Source organism: Mchenga conophoros, linkage group LG17 (genome assembly GCF_057382185.1).
Source record: "Mchenga conophoros isolate Kocher_MC1m ecotype Shallow Benthic linkage group LG17, M_conophoros_male_GT1.1, whole genome shotgun sequence".
Taxonomy (NCBI): Eukaryota; Metazoa; Chordata; class Actinopteri; order Cichliformes; family Cichlidae; genus Mchenga; species Mchenga conophoros.
In genome coordinates this window covers 23,621,317-23,641,826 of record NC_140542.1, presented here as the reverse complement: position 1 = coordinate 23,641,826, position 20,510 = coordinate 23,621,317, and the positions used below count along the sequence as shown (strand labels likewise).

The window sequence follows — 20,510 nt, the reverse complement described above, 5'->3', positions numbered from 1 at the left end:
AGAGTGGCTGAAGAACCAAGAAGAGCAATTACTCGGGCATATGCCCGGGCTCTTCTTGAAGCTCAAAACAGCACGGCTGATGGAGCAAACCCAAAAAATGAAGAAATGCTCCCCATTTCAAATGCAAAGGAGGACATGGAGAGAGAGAGAAATGGGAAGAACCCCAGCAGACCAAACCCTGTGCCTAATGGAGGGACTTGGGAATATCAACCCATTCCCACATTTAGACCCCCGTTTAATCCCTGGCACGAGATTGCTGCTCTCAGACACCAACTGGAAGCCTCCCAATACCATCAGAACGACCTTTACGGTAAAATGGTAGGTGCAAACAAGAGGGCCTCTTATCACCAGCTTCAGGTGAACAAACTTCGTGAAGAAATTCACGAGAACGAGCAAAATCACGAGGAAACAATCAAAGGCCTCATAGAGCAGCTGGAAGAGGCTTCTAGTAATAAGACCTATGACATCAGTGAGACAGACACTCTCGTGAGTGACAATGAAGCTATGGTCATATTGGATGAGGTGATTGCTACCCTGCAGGACCAAATCAGCCACCCTACCACAGAGCAGTGTGTGGAGTCTGCCACTCCAACCACAGAGGCTTCACACACTGACTCTGTAGGACTGAAGTCCTCTAAGGTGGCTGAATTTGAGCTCAAATGTAGGATTCAGCAAGAGCAGATTGAGATGCTCCAGAAACAGCTCCTAGCAGCTCAAAATCAGCTTGAAGAGCAGGCCGTTAAACATAGGCAGGAGCAGGAGACACTCAACCTGGAAATCAGTGACCTGAAATCCCAGCTCTGCCCCAACAAGGCCCTTCATGATTTGAAGCTAGAGTCTCTGGAGCGAGAGCTGAAAGGGGCCAAAGCTTCCTCACTTAAAATCCCACAGCAGCACAAAGAACAAAATTCCACTGCTGCAAATGAAATGCACAAATTTGAGCTTCCGAAAGAAAACGAGACTGGAGAACAGGACAAGATGGAAAAAGAGGACTCACTGCCATCCACTGCAAGGTCTCTGCAGGAGCCTCAGAAAGAAAAAGACACCACAGAACAACAGAAGATAGAAAAAGAAGAGTCAGCTGCATTTTCTGTACAGGAATCTTTGCAAAGTGTACAAGACAAACAGAAAATGCTCAATGTCAAGGTGGCTGAACTCAAGACTGAAGTCAAGAGCCTGCCAGAGATTCCGCCAAGTAAGAAGAAGAACAAGAAGAAGCGGAACTGTGCGCGTCCCCAATTTCATATAATTGGTGTCAACATCAAGTCCTAAAAATCATATTTATATACAACTAAATTGTCAGTGAACATTTGAACCCCTCTCGGTCAAGACAGAAGGCCACCCCTTCCTGAGCCCGGTTCTGTCAGAGGTTTCTCCCTATTAAGAGGGAGTTTTTCCTCTCCACTGTCGCCAAGTGCTTGCTCATAGGGGATTTGGGGGCTTTTTTTTAACACCAACCACTGAAAAGTTCACTGACATCAAATTTAAGACTCAGCAAATATGGAAATGGATCATTCGTCATCAAGTGAGGAATCATCCATTTAAAACATGTTTGCTGAGTCATATTTAGTTGTATATAAATATGATTTCTGTCACACTAAGGCCAATCACAGACTAATTTGGACAATTGGTAAAAAATAAATAAATTGAAAAAATTGAAAAAAAGTAGTTGTGTCATTGTTTCGTGTAGATTTCAAATAACATGCCATTTTATGTCAACATATTTCTGTTACATTTGTAGTGCTCGTGGTTTTATATTCTTATGATCCTGTTTGTTTGATGAGTATATCCTTCTGCCTTGCTTCACATATTTACTGCTGCTTGGCTAGCTTTAGTCATGCTAGCATCAGCACGGGTAGAAACAGATACACATCAGAGACATCACATGTAGCTTGTGTTTATGTTCAGAGTGACATCTGATTTAAAAGCAGGCAGCAAAGCACTGAGCAGCATATCAGTCAGCACAGAAAACAAATGCCATAAATGTCATCAATTAGGCTGGAATAATTTGTTTCTAGTGGCTTCTATTGTAAGTGCTTTACATTTCAGCATGGCATCCTGTATGTGTCCTACACTGAGGACACTTGAAACTGGTCATTTTCTTAGAATGGAGCTAAAGATAAAAACAAAACAAAACCAAACTTTCATAAGAAATCTTTATTCTGCAGTAAGGGACATTAAAAACCTAATAATGTTATCATTAAAAATATTAAAATGTGAAGTAAGAGCAAAATGTATGTTTGATACATTTAGTCATGAGTATTTTACACTGTTATTATTCCTGTTAAGAGTATCTGGAATATGCACTCCTTACAGTGGCCATGTTACACCCTGCTCAAATGTAGGTAATGTTAGACATGAGTCTCCTGGAATTAGACCTCAGTACTGTTAAAGTTGAGTTACTGACCTTTTGCTGTGTCAATAAAAGTTCAAAAAATAAGAGTGCTTCTGATGTTTTGCTTTAAGATAAAGTCCCATATTTTTTTGTAGCTTTTTGAACAGATGGTGTCTTATTCTCAGCACTTTTTTCTAATTATTGTTCTCAGAGTTGAGATTTAATTCTTATATTTAACTCAATCGAGAAAGAAACAATTCAGTCTCTTTCCTTGTAATAAGTCAAATTTTCTTCATTTAAGCATAACATTTAGATACTTTTGTCTAGTTAAAAGGCATAGATTCATTTGCTAGTTTTAACAATTCTAGTCAAGCAACTTTTGCTCACCCCACTGGCAGATTTTTTTTTTCTTCTCAAAACAAGAAACTTTTGTCAGATTTAAGAATATTTGTCTTGTTTCTAGTCAAAATATCTCATCACACTTAAAATACGAGAAGTCAGCTACAGAGAATGTTTGTGTGTTTTCCTCTTCTGCCTTGGTATACTTGGAGAATTACTTTCTGTAATTGACAGTTCTGCACTTTCTAATCTACATCCTGCTCCGATTTGTAATCCACAATGAAACGGTGCTCTTAAGTAAGATCTGAAGACTTTGTGCCAATTAAAGACTCACAACAAATGTTCTCACTTTGCTAAATGCATAAAAGCTTGAAAAATGCTGTTTTGCGTTGTTGAACAACCTGTACTTGTGGCAGCTACTGCTTTACTGGACAGTGCAAATCTCTGGTAACAGTGAGTCACCAGTGCAGTATGTGCTGCATAATAGACCTGTTGTAAAGATTCATTTTCAAATAAATCAAAAAAGGTTTCAGTGCCAGTGCAAAAACAAACACTGCTGTGGGAAATAACACCAGTCGATCAAAAGTTAGTCCCTAACTGTGTGTTTCTCATGATCAGTGGGGTCCAACTTTCATGGTCCTGGTTTCTTTTAATCTTTTTATATTTTGATTTCGCTTCATAGATCTTCATTCTTGTGTCCATATTTTCCCAGTGTCTTTTTCTTTGTCTCCTCTCTGATAGCTCCCTTGTCTACCTTATTTCTACTTCTCGTTTTATTTTGATAAAATGCTTTTTTCTTGTATGTCGTTTTGTACCCTGCCCTGATTGGTTTGACCCGTGTCTAAACAGCCTGACGTATATACAGTCCCATCTTTCCCCCTGTGAGATTGTTTTAAGCTTATTTCCCACACCTTATGCAAACTTGTTGCCACCACATGGGGAAAAAAGCATTTCTGCCAGCCACAAGTCTTTTTGGTTTGGTGTGTTATTTCGTGATTCTGTTATTTACTCAGAAGGTTGAGTTTGGAAATGCTTCTGAGGCACAGAAAAAGAAAGTTGCTGGGAATTGCATTGCCAAGGCAAAGCATTTATAGGGACAGTGTGTGGAGTAAAGCAGACAATATTGTGAGTGATGTGAAGCATTCACTTGCCTCCTCTATCTATTCTTCCTTCTGTGAATTCCTATTTAGTTCTTCGATCCCTTGGACTTTGTGTTATTGGTTTTTAATTAAAAGCCAAATAAAGACTCACATATTTGTTCATTTCACCCACCTGTTGTGCACTGAGCTCAATAACGGATCAGTCCAAAATCTCCCATGTGTTTGCAGTAGGGTCGAGATTTGGTTAGAGCACACAAATCACATCATCCTCATCAAGCCTTTCTGTTACCATTTATTCCCGATGAATGTTATCCTGGAAGAGATCACGCTTATCAGTATAAAAAGGATTGGCTTCCCTCTAACATAAAAGACCAAAACTAGGATGTCTCTCAGAGCGTGACAGGGACAGCATATCTCCTCGCTGCAGGGGTCAAACACTTCTTTTTTAAAATGCCTTTAATTTGTCACCCATCTGTGCACAAGCAGCCATATAAATGCTGCATATCAATCACTGTGAAGGAAAATGTGTCCAACTTCATTGCTCCAGCTACTCAAGAGAAATCTGTGTGCATCTCCATCCTACTTAATAGATTCAGACTGAAATGAATCAATTAAACTTTAATCAGCGCTCAATTAAACTGTCTTCGCTCTCCCCTTATCCTCCTGACACCTTGGAGAAAAGATAAGTGATGCACACAGCAGTGGCCTGCAGCTTCCTGCCTCTGCTCGTCTGGATGTAGCCACATTCCCATCTGACAGTTATGAACACATTAGTTGTTCTACGTAACAGCGATACCAGACATTAGATGGGAATCATAGCTGTGAATTATTCAAGATCTTAATGAAATCCTCTCCACTTAATGTCTTTATTCCTGGAGCTCTGGGCGATATGGTATCAGTTAGTTGGCATGATACTCACATGCTTCATTTCTCTTTGGTGTTGAAAAATACATTTTTTGAAACATTATGTGATTTGAGAGTATATAAAAGTGTGTGTCTCTGTATGTCAGCGATATCTTTTGAGGAACAAAGGAAATGGAGAAGCAAATAGACGTTTCTTCCCACAGAGTCACATTTGAGAGCTCTCAGTCTCCTCTGTGGAAAGTTTCCCTTCCTGTTTGACTCAGAGACGCAGCAATAATCAGGCCGAATCAGGACAGCTGTGTGTCACTTAACTCCCAGTTTCCTCTCTCGCTTTCTCCCTCCGTCTGTCACATTCTCATACGCTCATTGTATGACGGAGGTTACACGATAGTGAGGTATGGGAACTGATATTAGCTCTGACGTCAATTTTACTGGCATTGAAGTAATGGGCATTAACGCTGGAGGCGTTTATACAGGGATCGAGTGACATACTGTGCTAGCATTAACGTCAGTCAAGTCACCAGTGTGGTACAGGGTTGAAAACCAAATTTCAAAACAATGACAAGACTATCAGGATGTGCTGCTCTTCTCTGGTAGAGCATACCAGAATTGCTATACCATCCTCATCCGCTTTGTCCGGGGCCGGGTCGCGGGGGCAGCAGCCTAAGCAAAGAGGCCCAGACCTCCCTCTCCCCAGCCACCTCCTCCAGCTTATCCGGGGGAATACCAAGGCGTTCCCAGGCCAGCCGAGAGATATAATCTCTCCAGCGTGTCCTGGGTCTGCCCCGGGGCCTCCTCCCGGTGGGACATGCCTGGAACACCTCACCCAGGAGGCGCCCAGGGGGCATCCTTGTCAGATGCCCGAACCACCTCAGCTGGCTCCTTTCGATGTGGAGCAGCAGCTGCTCTACTCTGAGCCCCTCCCGGATGGCCGAACTTCTCACCCTATCTCTAAGGGAGAGGCCAGCCACCCTTCGGAGGAAGCTCATTTCTGCCGCTTGTATCCGCGATCTCGTTCTTTCGGTCACTACCCACAGCTCGTGGCCATAGGTGAGGGTAGGGACGTAGACCGACCGGTAAATTGAGAATTGCTATACCAGAAAAGCTAAATGATTCTTAGTAAAATACATTAACCAACTAACATTTAACATTTTGTGTGGCCTTCTTTGGCCTTGATAACAGCAGTTTTTATCAGCATTTCAATAGTTTCTATTTTGATATTAAACTCTAGATACTTTCTAGCTGTTCCCAAAGGCTTGGGTCATTATATATTATAATTGGGTCATTGTCTTGTTGGTAAATGAACCCAAGACCAATTGGGTTCTGTCATGGCTGGGTCTGTGACCCAGCATTTTGAGTTCATTATATATTGTGTATTTCTGTTTTCAGTATGGGAAAATGTTAAGTTGCTTTTGCATTGTCAGTTAGAACTTGAGTCTTTGTGTTTTGTCATTTATTGTTTGGGTTAAGCTCATCTAGCTCTCTTAAACCCCTAAGTTGTTCAGCCTTAGTTCTGTTTATTGGATCTCCTCATTTCTCCTTCCACTGGATCTTAGTCTCATTTGCCCTTTGTGTTCCATGTCTCATGTTGTCATCCCATGTTGTTTGGTCTGTCTCATCATGTTTCCTGTTTTATTTTGAAAGAGTCCTCTGTTCTTTGTTCATTGTATTTAGTTTCACTTCCCCTGTCCTGTCATTAGTTTCATGTGTGTCAGCTGTGCTCCCATGTGTGGCCACTTCCCTTGATCATCCCTTATGTGTATTTAGTCTCTGTGTTTCATTCAGTCTGTGTCACGTCATCTGTGTAACCTTCCCAGTGATGCCTCGTCATAGTCGGCACAGTTCTCACAGTCATAGAATTAGTTCTTGAAGTTTCATAGCTTTATCTCAGTTTCATGGGTTTTTCTTATTCTGTTTTCCAGTTTAGTTGTCTTGCCTGCACTCGTCTTAGCTTTTGTTTTTGCCTTCTGTCATCAGCCATAATAAAGGCTCGCCTTTTGTTAAGTCATGTCACGTCTCCTTGCCTTTGTCTGCTCTTGGCCTGCTCTAACTAACACACCAGCGCACCGCGCTGTGACAGGTTCAGGGCACAAGGGATTTCATGTTGCAGTAAGATGTTGTGGTAGACCTTCGTTTTCATGATAGTGTTGATTTTCTTGTATTGTGTTGACGTGGCAGTTTTCAGTGGGAGTTGCATCTTTTTTATATTGCTTCTTGTGACAATGATTAAATGCCCTTGAGTTATTGGGGGTGAATAAGTACTAACAGTGGGTAAACTAATGAATATCATTCAGCTGAAGCACACGTAACACCGAGCTGACTGTTGCTGTGGAAAGTAGAATAGAGATATATTCTTATTCTCAGTTTATCACGTACTGTAGATGGGTCAGATTCTCTTGGCATCACACATTTTATTATTTTGACATGTAGGGTGGTTCTCCACAAGTATTAAAAAGCAAATTCAAAGTCTCCGTAAGAAAGTATGACGGTGACAATGATCACAGGACTTCCACCCACAGGACAGGAGTTTCTGACCTGTCTAGCACAACAATATTTCAACTTTTTGAGTTCCTGTGTGGTTAGGGACCAAAACTATGTGGTTAGGTATATTAAATGATATGGTTTGGTTCAAAATACACAAAATACATGGTAAACTTTCACCTTCTGCTGCAACTTTTTCATCTTTACTTAGTCTTTACTACAGTTACAATAGTTATAAAGCAAGAAGGGATTTAACTGTAATGTAATCTATTTTAGATGTGAAGACCCTTATGTTAAAGAGTTGCACTGAAGCACTGCCCAGTGAAATAAAATGTGATGCCAATGGATCCTGACTAACTACAATATGCAATGAGTTGAAAGCAACCTTATATTTCTGGTTTGAGCTGAAATGATCATTCTATATTTGTTGCAGTTAAAAGCATTGTACCCTTTCTTAGTAGTGTAGTTTTGCCATTTAGGCATATCTTAAGCCAATCCACAAGCTTTTCCTAACCGATGATGAAAGATACATTCGATGAATGCTCTGGAATGTATCTCTCTGCTGCCTCTGCAGTCCGGATGGTTGTTCTTCTGAACGGCCATCCGAACCAAAAAGGTGAGAAGGAAAAATTAAAAAATTAGTATTAAATCCAAAAGTCCAAAGGCAATGTAAACCAGGTTCCTTTACCTGATACACCCAGGACTTATCCTACCTCCTAATGTGGACTTTAAATCTGATCACTGATCACAGATTCAAATCTGATCACATTTAACAACCAGAAAACGTTAGGGAAAACCTCAAAAGGCATCTGACATAGCTGTAATATGTAATCGTAGGATTGCACAGGAAATTACTTCTCCAGAATCCTGTAATTACCGACTGTGGCCACAGAGGCCCCTGTTTCCACTTTCCGCACAAGCTATGTAGTGATGCTTCAAATGTGAAAATTATGACCCTATCTTCTTTAATTCCTCTCACGTTTCACTTCTGATCCCTTCAGGGTTTCAGCCAATGACTGCCTTAGCTAGCTAGCTAAGGATGTTAATTTATTGATTAGCTTAGAAATCCCATATTTAACTTAACATAAAAGTGCAGCAGTACCTCAGGCCCTTGTACTGGTTAGTCCAGTTTGCTAGAGAACAACTCACACTCTCAGTTTGAAACAGACAGCTGTGATCTCCTTCAGTGACCCTACTCTGTCTGGAAATGCTGAATAAAAATGTGCAAGTTTTTCCATTACTGCAGCTGCCACTCATCATGAAGCTATACCCCAATTTTAGAGCACCAAGTTACTAATTAAAAACAAACTGAGAGGAAAAATGACCCCTTGAACCCAAATCAATGTGATGACTGATGTAAATGCCATTAGGCATCTTTAAAAGGGGCAGGGTTCATGACCTTTACTGCAGCCAGTCACCAGGGGGCGATAGACATTTTGGGCGAGCTGTCAGGTTGCGCATGGTTTCTACAGACAATGGTTTCAAGAGAATACTCTGAGCCCAGTTTTTACTCATTCTTGAGAACAGCCTAATCTCATGTGAACATAATTTAAACATTCCACAACTACCAGCAGAATACTAGAACTTTACGACCACATCGGCTAAACATTCCAGAGCGGCTGCATCATTTTCTGACCTCAGTCAGTTCCTGAAAAGCCTCACTGGAACCTGCTTCACCCAAGCAATCCAAAGACTCACTTCCAGTAAACAGCGCAGACTGTTATCAGTGTACCGGAGGTTTCTGGTACATCAGAGGTTAAAGTTATACCCCAGCTGAGATGGAGGCAGGAAGTGAAGCAGGAAGACCAGTGCTCGAGGGGGAAGAGAACAATGGCATCTTGTGATTAACAGCAGAAATTATGTAAATATTTGCGTCCTTGACACAAAAATAAGTTTTGCATCATTTTATGATATGAAACTCTGGGGTTTACATGCTGGAGTTTTAAAAAAATGATGTAACCTGACTCTGGTTTGGAAACATAACTGGATTTGTAGCTCTATTACTCACTTATTAAAAGTCAAAGGAGATATTTAGATAAAGACAGAGTGCATGCGTGTGTCCATGTGGATACATTTGAGGTTTTCCTGCAGTAAATCGAAACACTTCCTTAACCTGTTTTTCTGTTACAGTCTTGCAAGTGTCACAAGGTTGGACATATCCATTAGGTCTGCTCTTAATGGTATTTAAAGGCTTGTGAGCTTGTAGATAAAGCTTGCCCTGAATCAAATGAATTCGAAAGTACAAACAGGCCACCAATCTGTGCCTAATTAAATGTCACAATTAACTCTGCCTGCTATCTCTTTTTCACACAAATGGATTTTGTATGTCAATACTCAGGGGAAATGGAGTGGAAGTGCATCAGGATTGATTCATCCTGAAGCTATACAATGACGACCCCAAGATGCACGTGCACGCTCGTGGAAATAAGGCGATGTGATTTGTTTGGAACACATTGCACCTCAGTACGGGGGCTCGTGGCCTGCAGGCTGCCTCAGTGCCAGGTGCTGTGTTCTCCCCTGCAGGCTGAATCACCGAACCTCACGGCGTCCAACCTGTCAGCACACACACTTGTCACGGTGATTAACAGCCCGCTGACTCACCCAGCATCCTCATAAACTAGGCTTCAGGTCCATGTGCGCATAAGGGAGAAGAAAGTGATAAAGAATGACAGAAGAGTGGGATGCCGCAAGGATACTGGTGTGTTTTTCACCAGATTGGAGGTCCAGGGCGAGGTCGAGTGCCAGCCAGAGGACTTACATTGCGGGGATTAATTCTTAATGTCCGCTTTGACAGAAAACTATCAGTAGGCTCAGATCACATGACAAGGCCACGGATCATCCTAATTGGTTTCTTTATCAGTGGGGCCAGACTGGAGCTGCTGTGCCTTTAAATCATTCATGAATCAATCCCAAGACCTTTGAGGAGTAATTCATCTAACCGGTGTCATGTCTATCACATTATCCATGTGACTGTGTTTCCACTAGGTGTAAACAAGAACTTTGGCAAAACACAGGTCATGTTAAAGGTGGCAAATTCACAAAGGGTAAGAATAGCCTGCACTGGAAACTTCTATTAGTGTGAAAGGACCGAGCAGCATAGAAACTTATTTTTTCTGATAATTTTACACTCATATGCAATCAGTCTCTCACAATGTAATGTATTCTACAAGTACATTACCAGCGATAACTCAAATACGCTTCACATGCACTATTAATAAAGTCTGTTTGGTCATTTGAAGAATATTTGCATAGATTTGTAGGGTTTCCATACGGAACGGAGGCTCAGATGGGTTATTTCAACCATTTTATGTAAAACACTAAATCAGACACATGCTATTAGTCACAGCAGAGGAGTTTTCTATATTTTCAAACAGATCTGGAGAGGATTCATTCTGACATCAGTTTTACTGGCAAGAAAAAGAAAAGATTAATCCCATCAATCTAACAGCTCAACCCTAATTTCTACCTTGACAGGGTTAATCATTTGAATATACAGTGCATTAATTATTGAAGTTAGTGTCGCTGTGGTGCTGGTCTGGATTATATACTGTATACAGTATATATACAGAACTCACATTGTAATCTTCCTATGAAGATTGATGATGAATATTGACTGATGAATATGTGGCAGATCTGCTGCATATTGTGCATTAAACTGCATCGGTATATTGTTGTTATGCTTATATTTAGAATAAAGCCCCCTTATCGTCCTGTCAAAATTATGTTTTATGTAGATTTTCCTACTGTGGATTGTTGCTCTCTGTCATGGGTTTCACATATTTATCTGCTGAAGGAGGAAAGTTTATCTGAGCTCACCATAAAATTTGTTTACAAGCATATTTGTCACATAGACATATAAATGATCAAAAACGCTATGTTGATATCATAAAAATGATACATTTTAAGGAAAAAAATCTTTATCATTTAATGTGACACCGAAATGGGTTCTCAAGTTGCTGCAACTGTGAGTACGACTTCAAAAGGGACAAAATCCCTCGAATTAGCTGATTTGCCATGAGAAAGCACTTGGTGACACTGGGGAGCAAGAACTCCTTTGTAACGGGAAGAGATCTCCAACAGAAGCAGGCTCAGGGAAGGACACTAATCTACTGGATGTGGTTGGATGATTAGGAGGAAGTCCTGATGATTTTGAGTCATGTGACCACTCTCATGCTCAATAGCCGGTTGACAACATCTCCAATGAATAAGGGAAAGTCTGAAGGATTTTAACTATTTATGTTTTAAAAAAGGCTTCATCAAACATTTGTGCCCTGCAGCCTGTTTGTAACTTGATGAACCATGGCCTAGTTTTCCTGGGCCAGAATTTCCATTAGATAAAGGAGCCCAGAATAAGAGGAAAACTTTTCTTTATTTCCTTTTGGGACTGTGTTATGCTTGATATTAATTATGATTAAATATTGATAAAGATATTGTTGAGAGTAAAAAAAAAAGAGCCAGCAGATCTCACTGGTAGACCAAGGAGGCCCACTGTTTCGGATTATAAATTAATAAGAGTGGGAGTATTCGATATGCCTCCCAGCCCCTCCCTCTGTGTAAAAATGTGGGCGGGGCGTAGTTACACGCTGTGTGTCCACTGCTCGCCGGTTTTAGGAAGATTATCGCGGCGGGCTGGTTAGGAGAGGGGACCACACCGTTGCTTGTAGCCGTTGGTCGGCCTCCAGCAGCAGCATCAAGTGGACGAGGGAACCCCGATGGCATGTGGTTCACAGACGGTGTTAACGGTTAATTTTCACACGGAGAGAAACGGCACAGGGGAGCCAGTGTGAGCCCGAAGATTATGTCCGGAGCTGGCTCTGCTGCTGGGGAGAAAAGTTTGGAAGTAGGGATACGCTCAAATCAGCGGCGGTAAAATGGTAAATATGTCCTTTCTGCTAATACGAAATCAGTTAGCGAGCTAACGTCTGTGAAACTGTCGGTTTTGCTGTCTGACCGCCTAAATCTCCACCCCAGAGTTTATAAGTTATTTATAACCGTCGAGTTTCTGTCACTGGGATGAATTGGCGTTCCTCCTCTTTCCAACAGCTGTCAGTCAGCTTTTCGCCGACATGTATTGTGTTCACGTGCCTTGTCACACTTCATTTAGAAAATCCAGTTTTTCCCCTGCTTGTTGGAATTTGTGTGTATCCTGTACATAAACAAAATATTTACACACTCATTATTTAACATTTGGAGCTTTTCTTGAATTCGGCACTAGTCTGATACTTTAATCGATTATTTTCCGAAATGTTTACCTTTTTAAAAAATTGATTATTGATCATATTGACGATATGTTAGGGAGCGTTAAATTGACAGATTTCTTAATGGAGTTTGGTTCAGATGAACGGAGCTTATTGTAATAAAATTTTAAAGCAATTTTGACTCCACTACGGGATGTTTTTATTGATCCAGACATGATGCATACCAGTGGGAAAACTAGTCTGTCAATTTTCCGTTTTTTATGGCTATTTGATAAACACAAATGTATTTTATGCTTGAGTAGATGAAACCTTTAGTTTATTGTAGGGGTGTCAAACTCACATACAGTTCAATTTGTACTCAAATAGGTCCATACTAGTTAAAGCCCTACATAATAACTTGTGTAAAAAAGATACATTCCTGTTTTTGTTTTTTGTTTTTGATTTAAACTATCACCAGGATCTAAAGAAACTACTATCAAAATATCTGTATATGTCTTATAGAGAGATCAGCTAAATTGGAAGCTGAAGTTTTTATTTATTTTATCCATTGTTTTGATGGCCTCTTATGAATTCATACTTATGAATTTAAATTGAAACACATCTGTACCAGCGTTTCCTGAGCTGGAACTGGTAGCGTGGGATTCTAAATCATACTCAATAAACCCACAAAGATTTTCAGAAGCATTCAGCATGCATTGGATTTCTTCATGTTGCTTTTAAAGTTTTAAGTCTTGTAGCTACACACAACTGTCTTGAAGTCTGCTGGGTGAAGCTATAGGCCTATAATTATCAAGACTGCCTGCTTTTACCAGCTTTTACCTTTAATAATCATCACAATCTGGCAATAAGGCGTGCGCCAAACTGCTGGAAAAACAAAAAGGAAAGCAGTTAAGCAGAAATAGGATCTAACCCACATGCTTTCTTTTCTCTGCATTATAGCCTAAAACATCTCATGCAATGTAATACTCCCTGAGTCTTTACCCTTAATGTTATCTACCCTATCCAAAAGCCAAAACTGTAAAACCTTTCTAAAAAATCTGGCCCAGCTGGAAAACTCAGTCACTAGAGAGTCACACGGTAGATTTTTGCGGAATATGATGAAAGTCAGTACAGCTTCAATGTAGACTCGTAATAAGTGTGTGAATATGGAAGAAAGGAGATTCTCTGAGCCTTTTTTTTTCATGTTCTTCTCCATTATTTATGAGTCTGATATGAAGCCTGTAGCCCCTAAAGAGACAGGAAAGGCAGGTGATTAATACTCAAAACAGCATCTGATCTGAAATCAGTCACTTTAAGGGTTATTGGGGTTATTAGAGGGGAATTTGGGATTATCGCTGTTAAATAAAATATGTTCACATGTTCTTCACATCAATCGTCAGTTATTTTGATCAATAGTGAGATCTTGATTATTTGACATGATTACTCACAAACTTTGGAAAAGAAGAAGAAACCTATCTGTTCAGTTAGGTTGATTTCTGTTTTCCGCAACCTGGAGGCCGAAAGAGAGAATGATTGAACTGTAACTGTTTAATCAGGTTAGTCTTGTTTCAATAGTTACTGGAAACCTTACTGAAATTAAGCCTCGGGTAGAACTACCTGAGATGTCATCAATCTGTCTCACTAATATACATTCATTGAGTCGGCTGTAATTACATGGTCATGGCAATTATTAGTGCACAGTAAAAAGTCACAGAATCTTCACTTATAGTATTTTAAATCTTTATTATTCAAGCAGCTTGTCTGAGATGTAAAAATACTTTTAATTTTCCATCCTTTTGCAGGAAATTAGTGCATTTTTCTTTAAATATTAAAGTGGCTGCACCGAACCCTTCGGCAGCTCAATTCTAGCCTCCAAACTGTGGGATTGACACCCCTGTTTTAAGTTCTTTCAGCATTGTTTTATTATCTGGACACATAATGTTGACAGTTTTTAAAGGAATAGGATAGCGTATACATGCCCACAGACGAAGTTAGTGGTGGAGCAGGTTTGTCAGGTCTGTCTGCAGTTTTACTGATTTCAGGTAAAGTCATTACGTGTTGCCATTATATACAAATTTCGTGGTGTAGATAAGAACCTAAACGGAAATTATTGTTGTTCGGAAGTGCATTTAAATTCCTCAATGACAGGGGCATCCTGTCAGAGGGAGGGTAAAATGACCATACAGTGCCGCGCTGACTTGATTGCAGTGCTAATCCTCCTAATCCTTAACCTGTGACTACATGTCATGACATGAAAAAACATTCCTCCATGATTCAGTTTGTGAAGTCCTTTACAAAAACATCAAGCTGACTTGTATGCTAAGATCTGTGTGACAGCCATAGACTGTATGTGAAAGCTGGTTGTGGCCACAATGACTACACCCACCCTGCATTTGAAGCCTCAAAGTCATTGTCGCCATGTTATTGACAATATTTAGATGTGTGGTTTGAATGCAACCGAATACCTTCGTACCATTTCATAGCTTGTGTTTGGGTTTAGCACAGTCTGAAAGAAGGGTTTGTTTTAAGATGCTTTGCTTATGAGTTAGGATTTGGGAAGATCAGATTTATAAATATTTTTCCAACTTTGCCAAATGATTTCCATACACATTGAAAAAGCTCGACTGAACAGCAGCTAAGAGAGCAAGATCATTTGCCGAGCATTTAACTGGTCTTGTTGTCTGTGCAGAAAGTAAATACACCTTGCAGGTCTGCTAGAATGTGGCAGATGGGTTTAATTTAAATGTAGTGTGAGTAGAATTTGTGTAGTGAGTATTTTTGGTAGACAGTCTAACAAGATGACTGAGTACTCACCAAAACTGACGCTCAGACTTCTTGGTGACTTGTACCTCACAGAAGAGTTTTTTGTGAGATCACTCTCCTGCAGATGCTGGTTGGCTATGGCTTGCTCTGCTGATACAACCTTGCTAGTATCCAAATGGATGAGAATGGATTAAAAAAAATTCACTCACAGTAGAGTAGTTATGAAGGAGGGCTCAATGCAAACAGGTCAAAGCAAATTTTTTTTGTAGAGGGCTGTAAACATGTTTTGTCCTGCTCTAAAGTTAAACATTGTAAAATCGGAGTGTTTGGTGATTGCCTTGCTTTGTTTTTCGGCCCCACAAAGTTGCCACTTGTTAACATAAAATGAGTTTCTTCGCCTTTTATACAGCCATGACTTTCACAGGTGTAGAGGCGACACTGTTTTCTTATTCAGTTTGGTTTAATTTGATTGGTTAAAGAGCTAAAAAATGGTAACACCATTTTTTTTCTTATTTGGGGGCCAGCTGACACCCATATACACAACTGTGGAGCTCGTCTCTGTGGTACACCGGTACACCGAGGCATTTTTCAGCCCATGACACCTTTCGTGAGCTGTTCAGCGACCGGAGGCAAGCCGCCACATCCTCGCTTGTTATCCTATATTTGACAACACTCGGGGGATACTTGTGGTCGACTGAGGATCTTTCCAGCGATGCCTCACATCCAGCCTGGCGCAGACATAGTTTACAGCCTTTCCCTAAGGCTCCTTAACAGGTTATATTCATTCACTTTCCTCAAGCACATTTTTCCACTTAGTAGCTGAAGAGTATAGTGTCTGAACACTGAAGCTTGCACAATTTCCCTCAATAACACCTTTCCTTCTTCGCCTGCGTCACTAGTATTTGCACAGATAATTTTGTCTTTTCGACTTTTTGTTTTTAGATTTAAATATTTCTTTATTCTTTGGTCACTTGACTTAAATTTTTGGATTTATCTTTTCACAGTTTAACGTCTAACTGTAATACAGCAAGAAGAAAAAGCACAGAGGTTTATGATTATTGCATCAAGTAGCTTTTGCTCACAAGATCACTTTCAAAGGGAGATATTTCTTCCTCTTCATGTTGGACGTTTGTGTCTTTGATCCAGAGGAAGGGGATAAGGTGTGTTTCCTTCTCAGAGCTCCTGACAGTATTCCCTGTAGGCAGCGTTTGTTTACAAGTCTTCTTTTTCTCGTGTCTGCAAAGAGAAGGGGATTGTCTTCCTCAAGGTTTAACTCCACATTTTTTGGCACAGGCACAGCAGGTATTTATTTACTATTGCTAAAAATATGACAGGTCTGCCAACAGTTAAATCAAGTTTGTTCATGCATTTGGTTTATTTTGGTTTGGAAATGCGTCATGCGTAGACCTTTCCCTTGAGTGCTGGATGACTGCACACCAAAGAAAAGATAGTTTACGCCAGATTTAATGATAAATATATCCTTTTTAACACGCAGTTTTTTCTTCATTTAAATGTTTCCAGTCATTCTCAAGACTTGTACATATTCCTTGGAGTACAGTTTTTATTTTTTAAGTCTTAAATCTGATGGACAGAAATCAGGTCAAGGGAGCAACCAATGTTTACGTTTAATATTTACCATTGTAGCCTATAATTTGTTGGTTTGACCTAAAAAAAGATAGCAGGAAATGGTTTATAGAATACAATAAGTCAATCATATTTTCTAATAGTTGAAGAAATGATGAAATTATGATTATTTAGTGACTGAAATGGGCAATTTTAATAAAAAAGTAACTTTTATTTAATCAGTTTAATCAAAATGTATTCTCCAGGGACCAACTAACCAATTAATCAGCTAATGGTTGCGTCATTTATCACAGACACCTAGCAAGCATTTTCTTTTTTTACTTGGCTATACTATCTTTGGCTTTAGGACTACATCTATTCATCTTCCACTTATCGCAGTGGGATCATGGTTAAATCAGCTTAAGCAGGATATTAATTTTCCCAGTTCTTCCTGAGTAAGATATATTAACCCTTGTCCCAGTTCTGGGTCTGCTCTGGGGTCTTCTCCCAGGTGGATGTGCCTCAGAAACCTCCAAAGGAAGTCTCTCTGGGGGCATCCTAATCAGATGGCCGAAGCACCTCAGCTGATTTATTCTGATGCTAGGGAGCAATGGCTCCAGTCCAAGCTCCCTGTGGATGACTAAACTCTTCACCTTATCACAGAGCCAAGCAATCTCATTCTTTCGGTCACTGCCCACAGCTCATGACCGTAGGAGAGGGCTGGAATGTAGATGAACCTTTAAATCGAATGCTTTCACCTCAACTGTCTGGTCCAGTAGCCACATTACTGCTGATTCTACACCAACCTGTAGCAGCAGCCTTCCGCATTTTTTTTTTTTTTTTTTTTAATTGATTAATAGAAAAAGATTCCATAAATCAGTCAGCTGTAACGAGCGTGGCATTCGTTAGATCCATCTCTGGGGATTTAGCTCAATATCTGCTGGCTGACACATAACGGAACAAAATATATATTTTTATATTTATTCTCCTGAAGTTCTCCAGCCTGAGTGATTGAATCCATACATTATTATTGTCTTCTCACTTGTTTCTCTTTATTAAACCATAAAAAGAACTCCCTGAGTGTGTGACAGACTGTTGCCACCGCTTTAATAATAAAAAATGTGAGCCATCTCTGTAGCGTTGAGCGCTCACTGCAATTTGTTTTCCTCCTTTTACTTTTATTCATACTTTCACGCTGACGTGTCTGATCTGGTAGCAGTCACAGGTGTCCTCAAAGTTATTTAGCTCCTTCTCCAGTTTCAGCACAGTGGTCTCTTGGTCTGCTGTAACATTAATTGCACTGAGGAAATAGCAGAGGTGTGTTGGCCCAGGTACATCTCTGCATACACAGCGGGTATCTAGAGAGAGAGATAGACAACAGGGATTTTATTTCCATCCTTTACCAGGGAAGGCAGCAGATGTTATAACGTTTGTTTATCCCACATGCTTAGGTGATCCTACAGGTTGTAATATGCTGGCAGAAGTGCTATAAACACCACTTTTTCTCTGTCTGCAAGATTGTTCCTGCTTCAACTACTGTGACAGATGTAATCTTATTCTCTGAAATAGACAATAGAGGGTATGAGTTGTTGTTCTTGAGTGTTTATGGATTTTTCCCTGCTGGTCATAGCACCTGATTTAATGCAAAAGCTCTGACCAGACCTTGTATTTTTGTTGCTCTAGCTCTGAGACCTGTGGGGTTTTTTTTTGTTTTTTTTTTTTTCTTTTTTCTGAAAGCCTGCTTTTATGACCAGCAGACACACAAAGTGTCCCGTTAGCACCATAAATCGCAGTGATGATCCGTGCTGAGCCTAGGCCATTGTTTGGCCATTGAGAGAGAGAGAGAGAAGAAAATGGGAGGGGTGAGTGTTGCTGAATGAGAGCTGAATGATGGTTTTCGCCTTTGACTCGCTTCACTGGCGAGGTGCGAGGCCGGCTATAATCGGTTGCGTCTGTTGTCAGGGCAACTGGTGGAATCTGCTTCCGTCTTTTTGCTGTATGAATGAATAAATGGCGCTTAAAGTTGATAAGAAGAGAGAAAATTATCAAGACTTTTCACATGTAGGTACACAGATCTATCTCCTTGCCTTCGTCTCTCCCTCTCTGTGCTGCTGGATTAGGGATCGAGTGGGCTAAGCCGACAGTGAATAGACACACACACCAGCAGTGATGCCGGGTGTGTGAGTAACACGGTGTGGATTAGCTAACACACAAATGCAGCACCCATCAAAGAGGTCCTGTGTTGGTTTCACACACACGCACACGGCTTTTCCCTCATTAATCATATCACATGAAGCCGATTCACTGCCAGGTTTTCCACTCTGTTAGAACATGCATTTAGCTGTCTACTTAAATTTGGCTCAGCCTGTCCAACATTTTAGTTTCCAATCTCTTCAAGTGAGGACAGCATGCTGCCTGCCTCATTACAGTGGGTTGTGGTGATAGCTCAGTCAGAAATAGAGTGAGATCCATAAATATGTGGACAGTGAGTACATGTTCACTGGTCCTACACTGTAAAAAAAAAAGGGTGATTTTTCTTTCCCCACAATGTTCCTGTTATTTTGAAATACCTGAATTATCAATAAAACGTCAAAATTAAAATGATTTCCATGCAACAGTTAAAAACGATCCTGATGTTTAAAATGATTCCAGTTACTCTGAAAAAACCCAAATGTAATTTGTAAACTATTATCGTAACACTCCTCTTAAATTAAAGCTGACAGTCGGCACTTCAATCACTTCTAGATTGTTTGATTTAAAACCCACTGTGTTGGTGTACAGAGGGAAAATTACAACAGCTGTGCCATTTTCTAAAAACTGCATGTGGTCAGGAACACTTGCAGCTTCACGGGTTCTGGTCAATTGTGTGATTATTAAGAGATTAATCAAAGTAGCTGTTTGCCTTTGTGCCCGTTGTAGTCCTGCAGTAATGTAACACTACATGGTGTAGCTATATGTTTCTACTGTGAAGAAATAATTGTGCACATTGTGATGATTGCTGTTGTTGGATTGTTACGTTTTAGCTGATTCCGGCCTCTCTCCTATTGTTTTTGTTATATATTGTTGCACATTCACTGTTTTGGGGCTTTTGAGTTGTTGTCTGGACAAAAAAAATGTTTGAACATTAAATGTTTATCTGCTGATATTTTTGAATAACAATTTAAGCTCTCCATCTACATTTGAAATATAACTACTTTTTTTGCAGAAAATTGTTACTGTTCCGAGGTGAGTTGAACGTCACCAATTAATCAGCAGATTCATTGATAATGAAAATAATTATTCGGTGTAGTCTTGCATTAATGTGGTCCTGTGTGGCCTGGTTTCTGCTCAGAAGTTGTGGAGTAGTTGTTCAGCACTCTGCCACACTGTCATATGTACAAGAGCAAAAATCAGTATTTATTTAGGCAAAGCTTCCAGTTTTATGGATTTATGGGTTATTTTTCTTATAGATTATTCAAATTTCATTATTTTTTTCATTTTGGACTGACAGTGCAAGCAATTTGAAGACATGATCTACATGTGTTCATGTTGGTGTTGTTGTGATTGTTATGTAAGGTGTCTCAATTTCTATTGCAAACGTGCTGAAAGAATCCAACCTAGCTCTGCAACATAAGTGGCCTCAAAGTCTGCCTCTGGCATTTGTTTTTATTATATTTGCTTGTGTCACGTGATGGTCAGTAAGCTGAGCTGTACGCAAATGATTTGGAAGTACCTAGTCTGTATGAAGAAATGAACAGGATATTGGTCTGAAGTATAGAAACGCTCACAGGGGGGTGGTTTACATCAGAATTCAGGTGGTCTTGCAAGTTGTAAAGATGTGTGGCTGCCCTGTTCTCTGTGGTAACCAGTAAGTGACGATTAATAATTCTGCAAGCTATAGTCTTCTGA

The 20,510-nt window shown here is 40.2% G+C and overlaps 1 protein-coding gene across 3 annotated transcripts in view; it reads left to right on the top strand.

Moving 5' to 3' along the window:
• The window catches only part of tmcc3 (transmembrane and coiled-coil domain family 3), an 82,767-nt gene that overhangs the window by 35,604 nt on the left and 26,653 nt on the right, over positions 1 to 20,510 (top strand). The window contains exon 1 of one of the 3 annotated variants that reach the window (XM_085251269.1): positions 11,689 to 11,993. The exons of the other annotated variants lie outside the window; for them this stretch is intronic. Coding sequence (XP_085107395.1) covers positions 11,991 to 11,993 — 3 coding nt within the window. The 5' untranslated portion in view covers positions 11,689 to 11,990. Of the gene's footprint in view, positions 1 to 11,688; positions 11,994 to 20,510 lie in introns of those variants that run through there. 3 annotated transcript variants of the gene reach the window in all.